At 36.8% G+C, this 18,304-nt stretch overlaps 1 protein-coding gene across 1 annotated transcript in view; it reads right to left on the reverse strand.

Annotated features, from left to right (window-relative positions):
- LOC104841130 (15 kDa selenoprotein) overlaps positions 1–17,698 on the reverse strand; it is a 28,576-nt gene extending 10,878 nt beyond the window's left edge. The window contains 3 exon segments of the mRNA XM_010582584.1: positions 1,619–1,682; positions 14,502–14,669; positions 17,602–17,698. Coding sequence (XP_010580886.1) covers positions 1,619–1,682; positions 14,502–14,669; positions 17,602–17,670 — 301 coding nt within the window. The 5' untranslated portion in view covers positions 17,671–17,698.
- Between the last annotated feature and the right edge of the window lie 606 nt (positions 17,699–18,304).

The following is an 18,304-nucleotide window of genomic DNA, read 5'->3' on the forward strand; positions in this document are numbered from 1 at the left end:
ACACAGCAACATGACCTTCAGGCAACCTAACTTCCATAGCAAACATCCAAGTAAAAAGTTGAAATAAAAACACTTCTTGAATTTTAATGTCTTAAGATGGAGACATTAAATACTGTTTCTGGTAGAAGTTAAAACCAAAGGGAAAATCTAAGTAAAAGTACTCTGAGATTAATACTAATGTGAGGACAAATACCAGCTGGAAGAATATATTCTACTGGTTTTTAAAATTTCTTAATATGCTCTTAAAATTTATCCCATTTTCCAACTTGTTCTAATACCTTAGCAGTAAATTTGGTCAAGATAAATTTAGATTGGGTAACTGCAGAAATTGGTGATGAAAAGGCAAGAGATCCTTAAGTGCACTAGTCAGTCCTTTTTTGAATTCTTACTGTAGCAAAGAAGAACTGGTAGTCAAAACAGAGAACCTACTGAAAAACCACTGAAATTCATTCAGTCACTTTTAAAAGCAAGCTATATGATTAATGCAATGTAAATCTTTGAGCAGGTTTAGATAACCAAGGATTGAAAGAAAAAAAAAAGTTAAAATTTTCAGGTTTTTCTTTCTGTACTGTAAGCTTTTGGAACATATTTCATAGTGTGCACACAGTAGAAATGGAGGACCATTCCCATTTAGGACCTACACATGAAGATAACCGAGGACATAATGCAGGGCTGGAGTCAGGCTAACAGGTTGACTTTTTCTTTCAAACCTATCGCTCAAAAGAGCACTTAACTGTTACAAATTCACAACCATAAAGAAGCTGAGTGAATGCGCAACAACAGTTGGGAATGTTTTCATGTTTGCTAAATTTGAATGGTCATGGAGATAGTATGGATTCCTGTGCTAACAAAGTTAATCTCCTCACACCCCTGAAGTAGGACAAGTAATATAAACAATTCTTGTTTTGGCATTTTAAACAGTGGAAAAGAGAAAATAGCTTTGCTCTGGTCTTGCAGTCAATTAACTGAACTGTGTGTGGTAGAGGTGGCAGGAGAGGGTCTAAAGCAGCATAACTTATGTTAATTGTAACCTGGTTTAAAATCCTTTTTTTTACTTGTTTGTCAGTCAGCCTTCAAACAGGGAGGTATTAATACTGGCCATGGTAGATGGAGACATGATGTTTGCGCAATTTTATGTCTAAAGCTAGATTAATCTTTCTTCTCTATGTCCAAAGTACAGTATTAGGATCTTCATTACTGGGGGGGGGGGGCAGGGATCAAAGTACTGCTATTGCCTAAGCTCTTCCCCCATTTATAACAAAATTCCAGTTTGAAATTTCTCACAGATGTTTTTCCTGCAGCTTCCTCCCACCGCACACTGATGGTACTGACTTTCCTTTTACACTATTGTGTTGCATTCCCTTTAGTTGACTGTCATTATCCACTGACAAAACACTTATACTGCAGGATCTGTGAAAAGAAAGTAGTTCCATTAAGTGCACAATACAATTTCATCTATCAATTATTGGAGACCAGTTCCATGAGTCTCAGGTCAATGCAACTTTCCTGATATAATATATGAAATTTATGACTACTTGTAGTAGTACTTAAAAGCACATTTTGTCATTCAGCTGTGACAGTACTCCATATTTGAAAGAACAGTAGTGGCTTTACTTACCCTGGACTTGAGGGAACCTTCCCAATTTTCATCCGCATACTTCTAGGACAGCTCCTGCATAAAGCTGTAATAATAAACATAAGCGGTTAATGACAAAAAAATTTAAATTACTAGTTTACTTATGGTGTGTTATCTGTTGAACTATTTTACTTTGAGGAGACAAGACACTATTATGTTGATAGTTAACTACAGACAAATAAGAGCCTAAATAGAATCACAATTCCAGACCTGTCTGATTTATGCAACAACTGACTATTCACTCAAGATACATGATAATTTTCATTCATTGTATTAAAAATATCAAAACAGGAAGAAGAAGATCATTTGAGATATACTGTTGCTGGAAGCAAAGCTTCATTTAAAAAAAAAAAATTGCAATGGGACATGTTACAATGAGAATTATGTACTAGTAACAGGAAAACTTTATTTCTTCCTCCCCAGAGATGCTAAGAAAGTCTCATTAAGTGAAATTTTGTTTTCCATTTTAAACCTAACTTGGACAGTGAAATACTGTTTATAATAAAGATAACGCAGTGACTTTAGACTTCTCATTTGGGCTAACTATTAGTAGTTTATTGTAGTTAATTGTGATTGCAGAAAGAAGACAGCACATTAATAGGCCTTAACTGAAGTAACATATACAGGTTGGGCTAGCTTTGATGCTTGCACTTAGATGTCAGTCAATTCCATCAGCTATGCAAGATACTCAGATTCGATGTTCTTAAAGTATAAGTTCATTTCAATTTAACACAGAATCTAAATAAAGAAAACCCCTATTGACCTTGTATACTGTCACATGTTTTTAAACTTTTTTGGGTTTTTTTGGCAACATGCAATTGATTCCATAGTTTTCTGAATCTTAAATATAAATTAACAACGTATTTTTCTGGCTACTAAAATAGAACTTCATACTGTAAAGTTAGGCATTTTAATCTTACAAATAGTTGTCAATACTGTATACCAAATCATGTCCTTCTGACTCTGAAACCCCACTGTTTATAGAGAAGCTGACAGAATAGCTTCAGTTAAAAATTCTTAATTCAATACACTACCTACTACAAACAATTAAGACCTCTGCTTTCATTATCTTTTATACAGTGTTTTCATAACAAAAGTGCAAGTCAGGACATGCAAAAACATAACCTTACTGAAATGAAGTAAATTCACATTTCACTTAACATGAACAGTGAATACATGTAATTAAAAATAAGCTTTCACTATGAAATTTAATGAGTACTAACACCTCTGAAAAAGGAGTGACGAATCATAAAAGCAAACAACACATGACATGACAGAAATCTCGAAGGCAATTTTATTAACACTTTGTCACCTATCTATGTAGGCATTACGGAACCCAGGAATCCATCTTCATTTCAAAATATGAATCTTCTGAATTCAGGTCCAACTCAATATTTGCCTAAATACTATGAATTAGAATGTAAGAAATACTCTAATAATTTGCAGGGAAATTACAACTTCTTTCCTGATGTGAACTAATCAGTAATCATTACTTTCACAGGAAATGGAACTAAAAATGTTACACTGCATTATCTGTTCAGAGCAGCATTCAGAAATTGCTTAGCTACATTTATGTTTTCAACTAGACATTAGATTTAAGATAAAAACTAAGAATTGACTGTTAAAACTCAGAACTGCTATGAAACCATACTCAAGAGATCAAAAATACCACATTTTTTAAAGCTTTTTTTACCCATCAAAGATTTTAATTTAAAAAGGCACAGATAAACAGCTCAGATACTAGCTTGCATAATTAAAGTTCCTCTGGACTTAAAACATGAAATAATTACAAAGATGGAGCAAACATGGAATAGTGAGATTATAAACTTCACTTACCTTGTCTCTACTCACTATTCTTTAAAAACATTCAACAACAATTATATCAGCAATCCTAGATTTAGATATTAGTTTGCATACTCACTAACACACTGAACATTTATACTGGTTCTCCGATACTGACAGTTACCTGCATTTTTCTATCAAGAAGTTAGTATAAAGAAGTAGACAAAGGAATAAATAGCCTCCTTCTATCTAGTTAACTAATTATTTTATATATGTGTATAAAGAACTAAGCGCACCCAAATTTAGTACAACTGCAAAACGAGCATTTCTCAATTCTCATTACTACAAGTAATTCTTAGTTTATTTCTTCCTTTCAAACAAGGATTTCTATGGAACACGATCACTGTAGGAATCTAAACTGTGTAAGACATCTTGTGATTACAAACTACTCCCAGTTTGTAACTCTTAGCCAGTATCTGATAGAAGTGATGTTTAACAAGGAAAACAGCTCAATCATTGATGTCTGTATTTTGAGCTTATAACTCTGCTGTAATTGAAGCCCAACTGTGCTGGTACAAAAAAGTTCAGATTCATGCTGGGACAAACAGCTGCTCTCTAGATGGCTAGACAAGAAAAAAAGAAAAATCAATTGGCTTCATTTATAACTCTAAACAAAGGTGTCTTTTGCAAGAAACAGGTTTATTTGCATCACTTAGCCCACAACAAAAGCATACTTGTTAATATCTACTGCTGCTACCATCTCATCGTGTCCTGAGCAGATGTCCTCCAAACTTCTTTGTGAAGGCATTTACTATGTATTACTAAGAATGACACATATCACTCAGTGTAGAAGCACACAAACATGATGAGTCAGTTCATTACACAATGCTTAACTCAGAATTTAGTTCATTTTAAAATAATGCTTCACTTGTTTTAGTGCTCATGAAAGTGAGTTTCATACTACAAGCAATGAAATAAAGACTCCCTAAACTATTACTAGTGCCCATTTTAACATCCAAAACAAGTGCTGTTATGATTTCCAGGCTAATTCATGTCTGCATCTATAAAAATAACTTAGTTTTTTTTTAAAGCATTCTAATAGCATGCCTTCTAAGGCTAGTCTGACAAAACCTGAACTCCTCCCTCATCCTTTACAAAGCATCAGCTTGAGCTAAATTTCATTCAAAAGCTTTTTCTAAGCACCTGAATGTCTTGTAATAGTTCACACTGATGTAATGAAGATGGCTTTTCACAACTGAGAGGAGGAAGACCACACTATCAGTCACTTCTGCTTTAATGATGAAGGAAAGTGGTAATTGTAACAGAATAAACCACCATTTACATAAGAAGAGTGTTAGATAAAAATATGTATTGTAAAGATAATTGTTCCATCAATTAAAAGCAAGGAACCTTAACTTAGGTGAAAGAAAACATTTCACCTGTTATTAGGAAGGGAACTGATATAATTTCTGCAAGACAAAATTCCAGCGGTGCTTCATTTATAAATAGATACGGTATTGTTATCACAATTACTCATGGTGAAAACTCCAAAAGAAAAATTACATTCCTGCTATGAAGCTGCTATATAACTGTTAATGTTTACAACTAAACAGGAATTGAGATCAAACTGAACTGAAAAAAACTATACTTCACAGAGATTGCTCCTTGATCATAACAAAATGGTGTTAGATCAAAGGTGACAAAAAAAGTTTTGTAAAATACAATAGATTATCCCTAATTTTACTTCTATAGCACATATACTTTGCACATTGGTTTCTTCTAACTACTGACTAAGCCTGACCCTGCACAGGTTACAAAGTGTCACTCAAACTGGGTTTGTACAGCTGTTTGCAATCAGCTGAAAAAAAAAGAGAGTACCATCATGTCTTAAAACACACAATGAAACAGGCTGTTAAGATAAAGCCACACAATGGTAAATAGCTATCTTATGGTATCTGGATTCCCTCCGATATCTGCATACTTTCCTCTCCTAATATCAAACAGTTTAAAAAATAAAGTTAAGCTCTGGGAACAAGCAGTAAAACACAACTTATGGCTACTACTAAAATTGGAATTTTCACTTGCCTCAAGTACAAGAAAATCTTCCATTAAACATTTACCAACAATTAATCTCTTTCCAATGCAAAGAAATTTTTTTTTTTAATGAAATTCACTGTAATTTTGATTTCATATGACTATATAAGCAGATCTGCCAAGGAAACCTCCTCATCTCCTATCAACTCATACTATTGTTTTACTTCAAAGAAAAGTCAGGAAAAATACAGACATTATTAGTCTTATTAGCCAAAGTTGCTTGGCATGTGCAAACTGGTATTGTTTTAAAATAAGGTGCATGATTTCTCTTTTGAAAGGCATGCAAATTAATTTCTAGTGTGTCCCACCCACCCAGGAGGCAAAACAAGTTAATATTTGGTATTTGTTCTTCTGAGAAATGAAGTCGCAAAGAAAGAGATTTGGTGCAAGTTTCTTCTGCTCTTTCCTATAACTACCAATTCATTTGTTAGTTTTACTAGAAAACTAGGTTAGTTAAAATAAAGGAATATACACCGAGATATAAACTATAAAGTATTTCCTCTTCTATGGGGGACAGAATGCAGGGTATTTGTATGGACAGTTAGAAGTTTTCAAAATGACTCGTCTTCCCCTTCCCTGGAGACAGAAAATGAGCAAGAATCTCTGGGTTAACAGAGAGCAGTCAGAAAGCCTCACTGCCAGGAACATTATGAATTACTGTTCTGTAATGCAGAAAGTCAATAAAGTCATTGCTACACACACACACATCATTCACAACTGATGTAATCAGTAAATTTAGCAACAAAGAAACTGCTCCCATTCACAACTCATTAGCCTGTGAAGGGAGATGCCTAACTCTAAATAAGAGTTTGGAAACAGAGTCAAACAGCCAAAAACTAGTTATCTGAATTAGTGCTATTCCTGTGATCAGCACTATGTATTACAGGCAAATTCCTCTGAACAAATCTGAAAGAGAACCTAAGCTCTCATTTATTTGCAAGGAAGGAAATTCCAAATGAATACAAGGGTGAAAAAAGAAGTCACAATGAGGATGTTCAAGGACTGAAATAATTTACTAAGAAAGTTGTAGAATCTGTATCCTTGGAGATCTTCAGAACTTTGAGTTCTGCTTTGAGTAGGAGATTCAACTTTATTCTGTATGTACATAACATAGTTGTGCATTACTATTACAATCTTCAGCGTACAGAAAACGTGTCATCCACCTAAGTGTTTTATTTTTGGTGTTAAACAATCTCCCCCTTGCAGTATTATGTAAACATTTTTGCTGTTTAAATCCAACAACCACCATAAAGCACCAAAACAACTTCCCCTCCTGACAGACTATTTTTTGTTAACTTTGCTCTCTGAAATGGTTTGGTGTAAGGTCATGTGAGCAAGAGATCTGGCACAAGGGTGAGAGAGAAAAGGCAGAAGCTGAGCAACCATCAACTTTAGACCTCTGGAACTGTAGCATGGATTAGGTGCTCCAAATGCCCAATTTATCTGGGTGGGGGGCAGAGTGGAATAGAGAAGGGTGGTGGAAAAAGGGCTCCTATGTACAGGCTGTCACTTGGACCTAGTGAACAGAATTATGTAAGCTAAGAAGTAGAGACGGCAAGTTCACAGTTTAAGTTCCAGTTTTGGAATATACTGTCCAATTAACTTTACTATCTAACCACCTACTTACCTCTAGAAGTATAATCCTTGAACATCTCATTCTCCAGAATCTGTGCTTTTATTAAAAAAGAAAGCATCTTAGAAGAGTTGCAAAGAAAACATTGAGAACGGAACTCATCAACTGTTTATTTGACTTTGCACATTTAAGTAATTTGGAGACTTTGTACTTTTTGACGTTGTTTCAACAAATATAGAGTCAAATGCCAGTATTTTACCCAGATGTGTATCCAGCTGAAGGAGATCAGACTTAATTAGCTAAACCTATTCCATTCACCAGCACTGACACACATCAAAAACCTTAACTCACATTCAGCAAATTCACATTTACAATTTCCCATACCTTTTCTTTTTTCACTGGTAAGACTAGAAGGAGGTCCTCCATAGTAAGGCTTGCCCTACTATAGACAGATAATGTATTTTATCTTAGTTTATCTGACACAGATGAACTTTTGGTGAATCTGATCTAGACAAAAGATGGTAAATTTTTATCTTAGGCATTGACTAGCTAGCTGCACCTTCCTTATCTAGGACTACTGTTTGTCAACATTAATTTTCATTGCTGATAACCTCATGTACAGAAGGAAGGGAAACAGCGTACATGATAAAGTTGAGAAGGACATCCACTTCATCACCTTATTACAAGGAATGGCTGCGCATAATATTCTGAAGCGACAGTACTCTGATAAGAGACTCTCCGAGAGAACACAACCATCTCAATTCCCCAACTTCCCTATCAATATTCCCCGTAAAATTATTCCTCTGTGAACTGTATGGGATACTTTTTAGTTAAAAGCAAACTTTGAAGGGAGATCATTTGACATATTAACCTTAATTACAGAGTTCTGATTATTTACCCGAGTGTTAAATATGCTGTCATTGAATTACGCTATTTTTAAAAGTTACACTTGGTAAAAACAATGAACATGAACCATTTTTATGTAGCATATTAGAAATAAGGAGTACAGCTATGTAAAAGCACAGTTTGATTCTTACAAATCAGACAAAGGATTTTACAGAACACATCAAAAGACAGACAAAGCTGGAGGTTTTGAGAAACAGCTACAAGTAAACTAGAATTCTAATTCATTTATACAAATATTGGTAAGACATACACTTATGTCATACCACTGAGATGTCAGTGAATTCTAAGTAGTTCTCTGTTTTTACCCATCGAGTTAAAAACCAAGAGATGAGACTGCTTCATTGGAACTATTCATCTTACGAGCCTCTGGCAGAACAAGCAGGCAGCCAACAGTCATTTTTGAATGTAACACTTTAATTAGTTGAAATGAAAAGAAAAAACCCTGAAAAATGAAATTAAATTGGGTCACACGCAAAAAAACCCTAAAGCATTAAAAGCATTTCAAGTTATTCTAGTTTCAGTAATTATTGTGAGTTTTGTAAACTATTGTGAGTTTTAAAAATTAAGTCTGAACAAGAATGTCACCTTATTCCTCCTTGTAATAACAGCACATTTAAAAGGTCTGCACATGTAAAAAGGTGGAGTTTTAAGAAAGCTTTCAGGTTTGTTTTTTTTTTTTTATTAAAAGTAGCACACAGTCATGATTACAGTGGACATGTTTATTACTAATATTACACTAAATATTTATTTAATTTCCAGGAGGGAAAATAAACTCCACCCAAAGAATTGGTTTTAAGTTATGATCAAACTACATCATAAGGAGAATATAAGTATTATCCATTAGGATTAAAATAACCCGTTCTGAGGAACAGTTTCTGCGTACATGCTTGTCTCCTAACCTGTAATGTTTCAAGATGTGAGTGACAGATAAGGTGGACTACGTAAAACTGAATTTGTACAGGAGTATTTTTTACCTTTCAGTGAAATTAAAGGTCATCTTTATTTCAGAATAGACCAAGCTGAACATTAGCAGCTACTTATTACATGGGCTAAATAGGTATAATTCACTCTTCTTTTGCATATCATCCCTCACCTCTGTATTTTCCATGCACAAAACCCTCTCAAATTGTGTTATACTATGCAGAAATAGGTGGCTGACATGGAAGACAGGCTCAGAGACCAGGGTTCACTTTCAACAGACTAGAAGTTCTGTTGGTTTTGCAGTGTTGAAATAGGCTGAATCGTTCATGTCTTAAAATGACTTCCCACACTTTCAAGTACCAAGGACTTGCAAGGAAAAGAATCTCAGCTTGATGCAGTGAAAACATGGTATGATCTTCCTGCAGAACCATCAAAGTATCTGGTTAAGTATAGCACCAGTTACAATGCAACAACTAGGCAACAGGTCTGCAACATGCCTAGCTGCCAGATGTTTTGATCAATCTAACTGCAAATGAAGACATGCTTACCTGACTGGCCAGTGGAAATCCATAATAAAACTCTAGGAAATGTTCTTCTGCTGTGCCTTGACTTTTCTCCCCATTTTCCAGAGTATTTTAATATGTATTCTTAGGATTTTCTCCCAAGTTGGTTCTCTGTTTTTAGCATTTTTCAAAATGTTGAGAAAATAATACTTAAAGGTCACTAAATACCACTATTTTCTAAATCTCATCTATTCTGTTTGTCTACAACTAATGGGGTTATGTCCATAGACTTGCATTACCTTTCAAACAGCAGTCATAAATACTGAAAATTATTTTAGGTTCAGGTAGGATGTAGAATGGGGATCTGAATGTAAAGCAACCTTAAGATGGGCTTTAAGATTTCTGGGAAAAAATAATAACCAAAGTTTAAGCTGCCCACACATATTTCAGGTTATTATTTCACAATATTCTGATGTCAAAATGAAAGGAAATTTTTATATTTACTGGTGTGGGAAGAATGTCTAGTTGGAAACCTCCCCTCTGACAGCACAATAATCCATTTCAAGTTTCTGAATTATTTTAGTTATTTATATTGTTACATCTGGTACAAGGCTGGTAAAAAATAATCCTAAATTTCCTATTATCTTAGCAATGCAGAGGCCAGATATTCCATTAAGTTATTAAACCATGCTTTGAGAGCTTATCATATTTTGACAACATTGAATATGTGCACAAGAAAGTTGCTAAAAATCTTACGATTTTGGATGTTCTTGCTTAAATTTGTACAGTGGTGCAGTTATCCATCTTTATGTAACTTTAGAAGTATGCATATAGACTCCTGTATCATTATGTTTGCCCTGTTTTATGGCAGAATCAAACTATTTAGAAATAGTGTATGGTAGACACATGTGATGTTACCCATGACAACTTGCCATCTAACCCATCTATTTTCATGTCTCAAATTTCCTGATCAACTTTTGCTTACACCTGATGTCACATTATCCAATTCACCAAACTCCATAACATTACAACATGACAAATACTTGACAACAGAAATTTAAAATGCTGAAGTTCAACATATCTTAGTGAGCAAAATATATATCAAAGCTCCGTTTAGAAATATTGATGACTTTTAAGGGTGGCAGCAATGCTGCACAGCACAACTGTGAAATTTAATGTATGGCAAATTTAATCACAGAGTTGAGTCTTAAAATCAATTTGGATTTTGACATGCATAAATTGCTGAGATATAATCTCAGATTATAATATACAATTAATGTTATATGCTTATAGCTATGTCTGAAATGATCACACAGCATAAGTGAAGCTGCAGATGGAGTGCGGCTATTTTCAGCTACTGCAAAATATGGACAATCTCTCCTGCTACTACAATTTCACGCACAGTTAGCTTCACCTCCATTTCATCCTTCTACGTTTTACACACCAGCACTACTCTGCATCTGACAGACTGAAGCTTAAAACTTGCAGCTGTCTAAAGCAATACTGTTTAAGATAGCTTCTGAATTAGGCTGAAAGTGAATACAAAATCCCTAGAAGAGGAGAAAATGAGAAAATAACCAAAAAGAATTTTTTTCATTTTACCCACAGTACAATTATGAAGTAATTAAAATATATCACTGGACAGGTGCCAGCAGAAGTTATGAGCAAGACAAATATTGGGTAGCAAGAGCACCTCACAGCTATTTTCTGCAATGTCAATTCACAGAATACTGGACCAATAACAAGATGAGGATTACTAAACATCTTTCAAGGAAATGAAACAGTTGAAATCTGTAAACATCTCATTTGAGGTTGCACTGATGCTATTCAGCACAAAGTATTTTTAGCACTGGGCATATTTCACAGATCATTTGTGAAAAGCAGCAATGATACATAAAAATTCTCAGATACACATGCTATCTCTTTGCTTTAATTTTAAATTCTCATTTAAAACTCAGGCACAAGTCATGCAATAAACTAACTCTCGCTTTCTCTATTTCTAACACTTGCCACATACTTAAAATCCTGAAGTCTGTCCTGGAATTCTAATAGTTTGGAAGTCTGTCTGTAGCACAGACTACCAACATGCTGTGTCACATGATGGGAACAAGTATCTGCTCACATAATGAACAAGCTAGGTCATGTACTGGAATCACAGTTCAGAAAAAAAGATTCATGTACTTTGAAGATGTTAAAGGACATAGTCACAGCATTAGCAAAACCCAGAGCATCAGTGCTTTAGAACTCAGCAACATAGAAGGTTGTTAATCAGCAAGTCAGACACCTTCCAACTAGATGCAGGTTTTTAGAGTAAGATTAAAAAAATTCTTCAAGCAAGAGGGGAGGAAAAAAACTTAATTTTTAACATCCATTCACTCTGGACTACCAAATTTTCATTAGAAAGAAGACTTCTATGGTAATCTGAAAAAACTAGGGAATGCGAAAAAAATATAGCAAAAGGCAGCATTCAGTTTTTCTATTCCGCACACATATCATGAAAATACTACTTCAGCAAGAAGCTACTATAAATTAGATTGATCTTAAGATGTTACTTTTATGTAAAAATTAACAATTACAGACACCTATTACAATTACAACTAGCAGTAAGTTAAAACACAAGTCAGTCCAAAACGTGATGATTCTGAATACAATCTGTTAAGATAATATTTGTGGTCATTTCTCCCAATGCTAATTTTCCACTGGCTAGTCAAGGGAAGTTACTTGGTGCAATTTTTTTTTAAACTTTAAAAAAAAAAAAAAAAAAGTCAGCAAATCCAAAATATACATTTCCAAGCAGTGGTAACAGTATAAAAAATTTCCACCTTCTGAAACAGCATTCAAAAGAATATTAGAAATCATGTTGTAATTTAGCACTCAACCATATAACCGTAATGTTAGAACAATCGAGTATTTTGTTTCACACACACAGTATGGAAAGCCTGCATTCAAACCCGGACATGAAAATTCATGAAAATAGTATCATAATCACTCCTATAATTCAAGCCAATATATAACATGCTAGCTCCAAATCTCAAGTATCATTTCTATTAAATTTCTTCAAAAATGTCACAGAAGTAAGATAAAATAATAATCAAGATGTACACTGAATTGTGCTATAGCAGCAAATTGTTCCTGTTTACTACAAAGCACAAGCAGAAAATGGAACTGGGTAAACTAACACAAATAGATTAAAAAAGAAACAACTTATAATATACAATCTCTTGGTTCTTATGAATATACAACAAATTCTGGTTCACTCTGAAGGGATTTGTTAAACAACCTCGAGACCCTGTGCTATTTGTTCTACTACATTCAGCATGACCAAAATAGAAAAAGTTTTGAGACTAAAAATATTTACAATGTAAAGCCCTGACCACAAAATGGCATTTGATTAGTCTTACACAAAAAGTGTTATTATCCACACTGTGAAATCTAGGTCTGATTCAGGATAATCAGAAAAATATCTATTGATTTTAAATCCTGTTGCTTGATCCAACTTTTATTAGTGTAATGTTTACAATACAAAGTTACATCTTGAGTAAATTACTGATAATTGATGAAGACGGATTTTTTTTTCCTTACAAGTCTCATTGACAGAAATACAACACAATTCCTCTACTTTATTTTCCCAACAAATGACAACAGAAATTATCCTGCTCCACAAGTTCTTGTGCTACATCTTGTGCACACTGAGGCACAACTGTAAGAATATTATCTGAACAAATAAAAGCATCCGCTCCTTACATGAGGACAGGAAGCCTTGTTGCTGCCACCACAACTGTTACTAGTTGTGGTACACAACCACAGCACAGCTGAAGACTCATATTTTTCCATTCCCTTTCAGTACATTTCATTAGATTTTATTCTGAAACTTTTCAGCTTTTGTATGTGTATGTACATGTATATACATGTACATATATATAGAACTGCAGCATTTTCCAGAGACAAATTTTCCTTTATAAGATTCATATATCTAGCAAAGAAAAAGTCTTAGATATCAAGTCCCATAAGGATTGTACTGAAACATTAGTGCAAGCATTATTTTGTCAACATATGAAACACAATTCATAGACTTACCTCTTACCTTAATAGTCTTTCAATATTAAGGAACTACTAATTATTAATTCTCTGCAAATCTCAAACACTGGCTTCTTGATATTTAATACATTGTACTTAACACTGTAATCAGTGATTTTGTTAAAAATTATAGGCAGACTTTTTTTTTTAAATACTATGCTGAATTTAATTGAGAAGAGAAACCCGCTAGATTTCCTCATTAATTTCATGTTGTCAGTTATTTAGGTAGCTCCTAGCCATTAAAAATAATTTCACCATCTCTTCTCCTTGAAATCTCTACCATCCTGACTGGTCTTCAATGCATTCTAGAGTACTCTTAAATTACAACATATTTGAAAGCATGTATTCTTTTCAAGAGCTCTGTAAAAATTCTTCCTTGCTGATGTACCTTAAGCAAGATAGATATTATTTACTGCAGTTAAAGGAAAGGTTTTGCCTTAGCCTAACTGATTGAAGCACAGCATGGGCTCTGAGCAAGATCATTCCCAGTATTTCTAGCTGTTAGAACCTAACTGTTCTCACTGCTGCAGAATGGAGTTGAGCAGCCCTGCTTCTGCCAGGTTCGTGCCACTTCAGGAGTTGACCTGACAGCTGCACCAGCCTTTTGTTCCTTGGGACTGAACTGAACTATCCTGGCCATTATACTATGGGTCAGTGACCAAGCAATAGCTGCAATCAAGAACACCAGTCTCCTTACCCTCTTTTTTTCCCCTCTTCAAATCTCATACATCTTTCAATTTAAAGAAGCTGGGCATAGCTCCCATTAGTCACTTCACACTAGAGAAGGGCTGTCACAGAACCAAAGGTTCCCCTGCTCGTACAGGAACGTTATTTTAGAGCACTATGGCAAGTCTGCAAATCTAGACCCTATGTATATTGGACTATGAAGAAACATTGCATTTTTCTCGAGATTATAATCCAGATTCTCATATATTTTTAAAATGAAAAGTTTCGTATACATCACATAATGTGTTAAATTATTCCACAGAGGATTTGGTCCAAACCCCACCTTTCTAGTTTCCAACTGAGCTTCTTCTTGGCAGCACTGCCGGCAGAACGGATCCAACTGATTCAGATTGAACTGTCCAAGAAGGTTGCAAGAACTGCATAGCAAGTTACTGGAGAAGCCCAGCTCTCTGCAAGCTTCTGATGACAACTGTGCTCCATATACACTTATCTGAAAAGCAATACAATGTTATACTTTAGTATTAAATTAGTTGTTTAAAAAAAGGAACATTTTAAATGCTTTAATGATTAGGAAGAACAAGTCTCTTGTGCCTGTTTTTCAGCAATGCTTAACAGTCTGCCCATAAGTGCAAAACACCACCTTATTTTGAAGAATGGTCTTAAACTAATAGTGAATTTTAAACACTCTTACTATGCACATTTCAAGGTATCAGACCTGCCAAAATTCATTTATATACGCTTCTGACAACTCTACTGTTTTCCTATTGCTAGCTACAAATTAAGAAAAAACCCCAAACATAATGAATCAGCTGAAACACACATGGCTACAGCTCTCTAAAGCCTCCCCTTTCAAAACAATTTCAGTAAATTTCATATCACCAAAAACACACTTAGAAAATAAGCATAACAACTAAACTTGGGAAAAGCACAACCAGGGAGTGATGAAACAGACCTAACTGCTCAACAAGGCATACAAGTAGGATTTTAATTTCATGTTTGCATTAATGTTACAGGAAAATTGCATACTAAAAGTGGAAGTGTAGATAAAAACCTGCAATTCTGATTTACCAGTAACACATTAAAACAGGCAACTCGATTACATGGCTTCTATCTAAAACACCAGTTCTATTTTTTTAATGAGCAGCAAAAACAATGTTACCAACTACCCCAGCACTTAAATTATTTTTTTTTTTTTTTTTCCCCCCCACATTCCCACTTCCCTACATAGGGATTTCTCACACCCGAGCTTAAAACCCTTCCTGCCAGCTGTATGCTGGAGGGCAGAGGAGAGTGAGAGGAAATTAAGAAAGGAGAGAAAGGAGACAGTTTTCCTTTTGCCAGATGCTTCTCAGTCTGGGTGAAAGACCTTGGGCAAAACCCACATCTAAACTACCAACAAAACAATCAGCAAGCATCTCTGTTTTCAGAGAAGAGTGAGATAACACTAGCAAACTGGACTGGACAACAGACCAAGAGTCAAAAGAATCATGCTGGGCCAAACAAACTAAGTTTGTCCTTCAGCAAATCAGACTTCTCTTCACATTTAATATATACAGCATACCCAAGTAAGATAGAGACAAAACCTACTTCCTCCCCTGAACTGGTCAACCTATAGCCAAAGGAAAGACATGTCACTGATGTGACAGATAGGCATTGTTATGGATTAGGAATTGGTAGAAAATACATTAGGTGCCTCATTATTCTGTTTCTCTGTATCTGCTAAAAAAATTAAAGCATGAACAGAGAAGTATAATATACTGAAAATTATTTTGAAATTACTATTCTCTCAGGCAGAAAGCTATTTTTCTTCTTCCTACAGGACACTGCTAAAGGAATTTCTATATATGACAGCAGGCAAGCAAAAATGGGACCCTACAGTACTTGAATTATCTATTATTTTTCCTTTCTGAGGGATATGAGGAATAAGAAATATAATACCACCACAGTAGTATAGAAAATCTAAGGAGGATGCTAAACACTGCCAAAGCTACATTTTAATTATTGTTCACTTATCAAATTAATGATGATGACAGTAGCTAAAACCATTTTCTTGCACCTTGCTGCTTGCCACCAACCCCTTTTATGCTTTACTGTCATCTTTTCCTCACTTTTGAATCTGTTCACCTGGGAGCAAAAACAGTACTTCCGGCATTGTCATTTTGCTTCCATCAGCAGCACTCTTCACACCCTTCCCCAGCAGAGTGCTAGAGCATCTACATATATAACGCCAATACTATCCTGTTTTTTGTGGCGGACCAACCAAAAAACAGTGTATGAAAGCAAGTAAAGTCTCCATTGCATGAGAATTCCTCAGTGAAGAGGTTCTAGTTACACAGCAAGCTCAAAACAGCTTGAGAATAAAACCACAGAGAGGGGGAGGAGACAAAAAAACAAAAAAAAAAAAGGAAGAAACTGGCTCTCCCTAGTATTTTTCCTCAATTTTTAGTACTGTAACTATTGTACTAGCCTAAAATAATAAGTACATCAATTAAAATAAATGTCTCTGTTTAGGATTAGAAAAGAACCCTCACATTTCAGAAGCTAATTTCCCACCAGAATAAGATAATTTCAACTACTTAGCCAATGACACGCCTCATTTCAGCGGCATGCTCTTCTTTAAAGCTTTGACTACAAATACACATTACACAACTGCTTTGCTTTCACATTTGATGACTTAATATATTAAAACAAATACAGCATCGATACAAATTGCTTTAGGAAGCATTTAATAGTTATTAGAGTGAAACGTTTGAACAGGTCTTCTGCATAACCTCATGTCTCTGGAGCTCAGGTGGGTCAGAACTTTAAGGGCATTAAGTGCACTAAAACAGAGAAAGCTGACCTGTCTGGCAAACCTCGAGGGACTGCCTTCACAGGACCACTTTCAGTTAGAAATCAAAAGCCTCCTAGCTTCACTTCCCAAACCCATTCCTAACTCTGTTACTAAAGATAATCCGGGACATGAGGTTTGTAACAACACACAAATCCCATTAAAAGTGGGCGAGGAAGCCTGTAAATTTATTTCAATAGTCACTGCAACACCCGCAGCGATCGCCGCGTTTTCCGAGCGAAGAGAGTAAGCCGGGGCCGAGGCGAGGGACAAGGCGGAGGAGCGTTCAGGCTTCAGAACGCGGCTCTCGCTGTCCGGAGGAGCAGAGGCAGCGAGAGGAGGAGGGAAGAGGGCAGAAGCAGAGAACAGCCTGCGGCAAGGAGAGCAAGAGAGGCGCCACGGAGGCAGGAGAGGGACGAGGCACGGGACGACGCCTCGGGGATGGGACGGGCAGGGCAAGGCCCGCTGCCTCCGCCTCCCGCTATGGGACACGTCTCACTCCCGCCCCCCCCCCCCCCCCCCCCCCCCTTTCTCTCGGGAAATCGCAGCCGCACTCAGACCCGAGCGCAACTAAACCGGAACGGCCTCTCACCGCCTGCAGCCCCACTAGCATCCAGAACCAGCAACGCCCCAGGGCCGTTAGCTCGGCGGCCGCCGCCATCTTGCTGCTGGAACGCTCCCGCCAGCGTCGCCGGGAGGCCGCCGAAGGACCTCACCCATCGCGGATGCCCGACACACTGCCTGATGCGGGAGAGCGTAGACTTGCTCCCAACGCCCGGCACCACCAGCAGAAACGGCTAACCCAGAACCTCTATGGGAAATCTAGAGCCAAGCCACTCCAGTCTGTTCAAAGTAGCGCTTACACAGCGACGCTAAATGAGATTCCCGTTCCCCCGCCTCAACAGGCCTTGCGGTCGCAACCCTGAATAAGGTCCTTCCTCAGGCCGAAGCGTTGCTGCCAGCCGGCATATAGGGCCCCTGGTTCCGTCGATTGACAGCCGGCCTGAGCAGTACTATTGTGCCATTCCGAAGCGCCGCCGTGCCTGTGCCCAATGAGCGTGAGGAGGTGGGCGGGACTTCAAGAAGGGCCTCCCAATCACGGAGGGTCGCATGTAGGCGGGACATCGCCTCGGTCCGGCAGCTCAGAGCTGAGGGGGAGGAGGAGGAGTCAGCGCCCCGTGGGCGGGGCGTCGCCCGAGCGAGGCCAATCCAGTTGCGGGAGAGGCGGGGGGCGGTAGCACCGCCCAATGGCGGAGGGCGCGGGGGCGGGTCCCGCCGCCGAGAATCGGCGGCGG

Source organism: Haliaeetus leucocephalus, unplaced genomic scaffold (assembly GCF_000737465.1).
Source record: "Haliaeetus leucocephalus isolate CR32 unplaced genomic scaffold, Haliaeetus_leucocephalus-4.0 Scaffold848, whole genome shotgun sequence".
Classification (NCBI taxonomy): Eukaryota; Metazoa; Chordata; class Aves; order Accipitriformes; family Accipitridae; genus Haliaeetus; species Haliaeetus leucocephalus.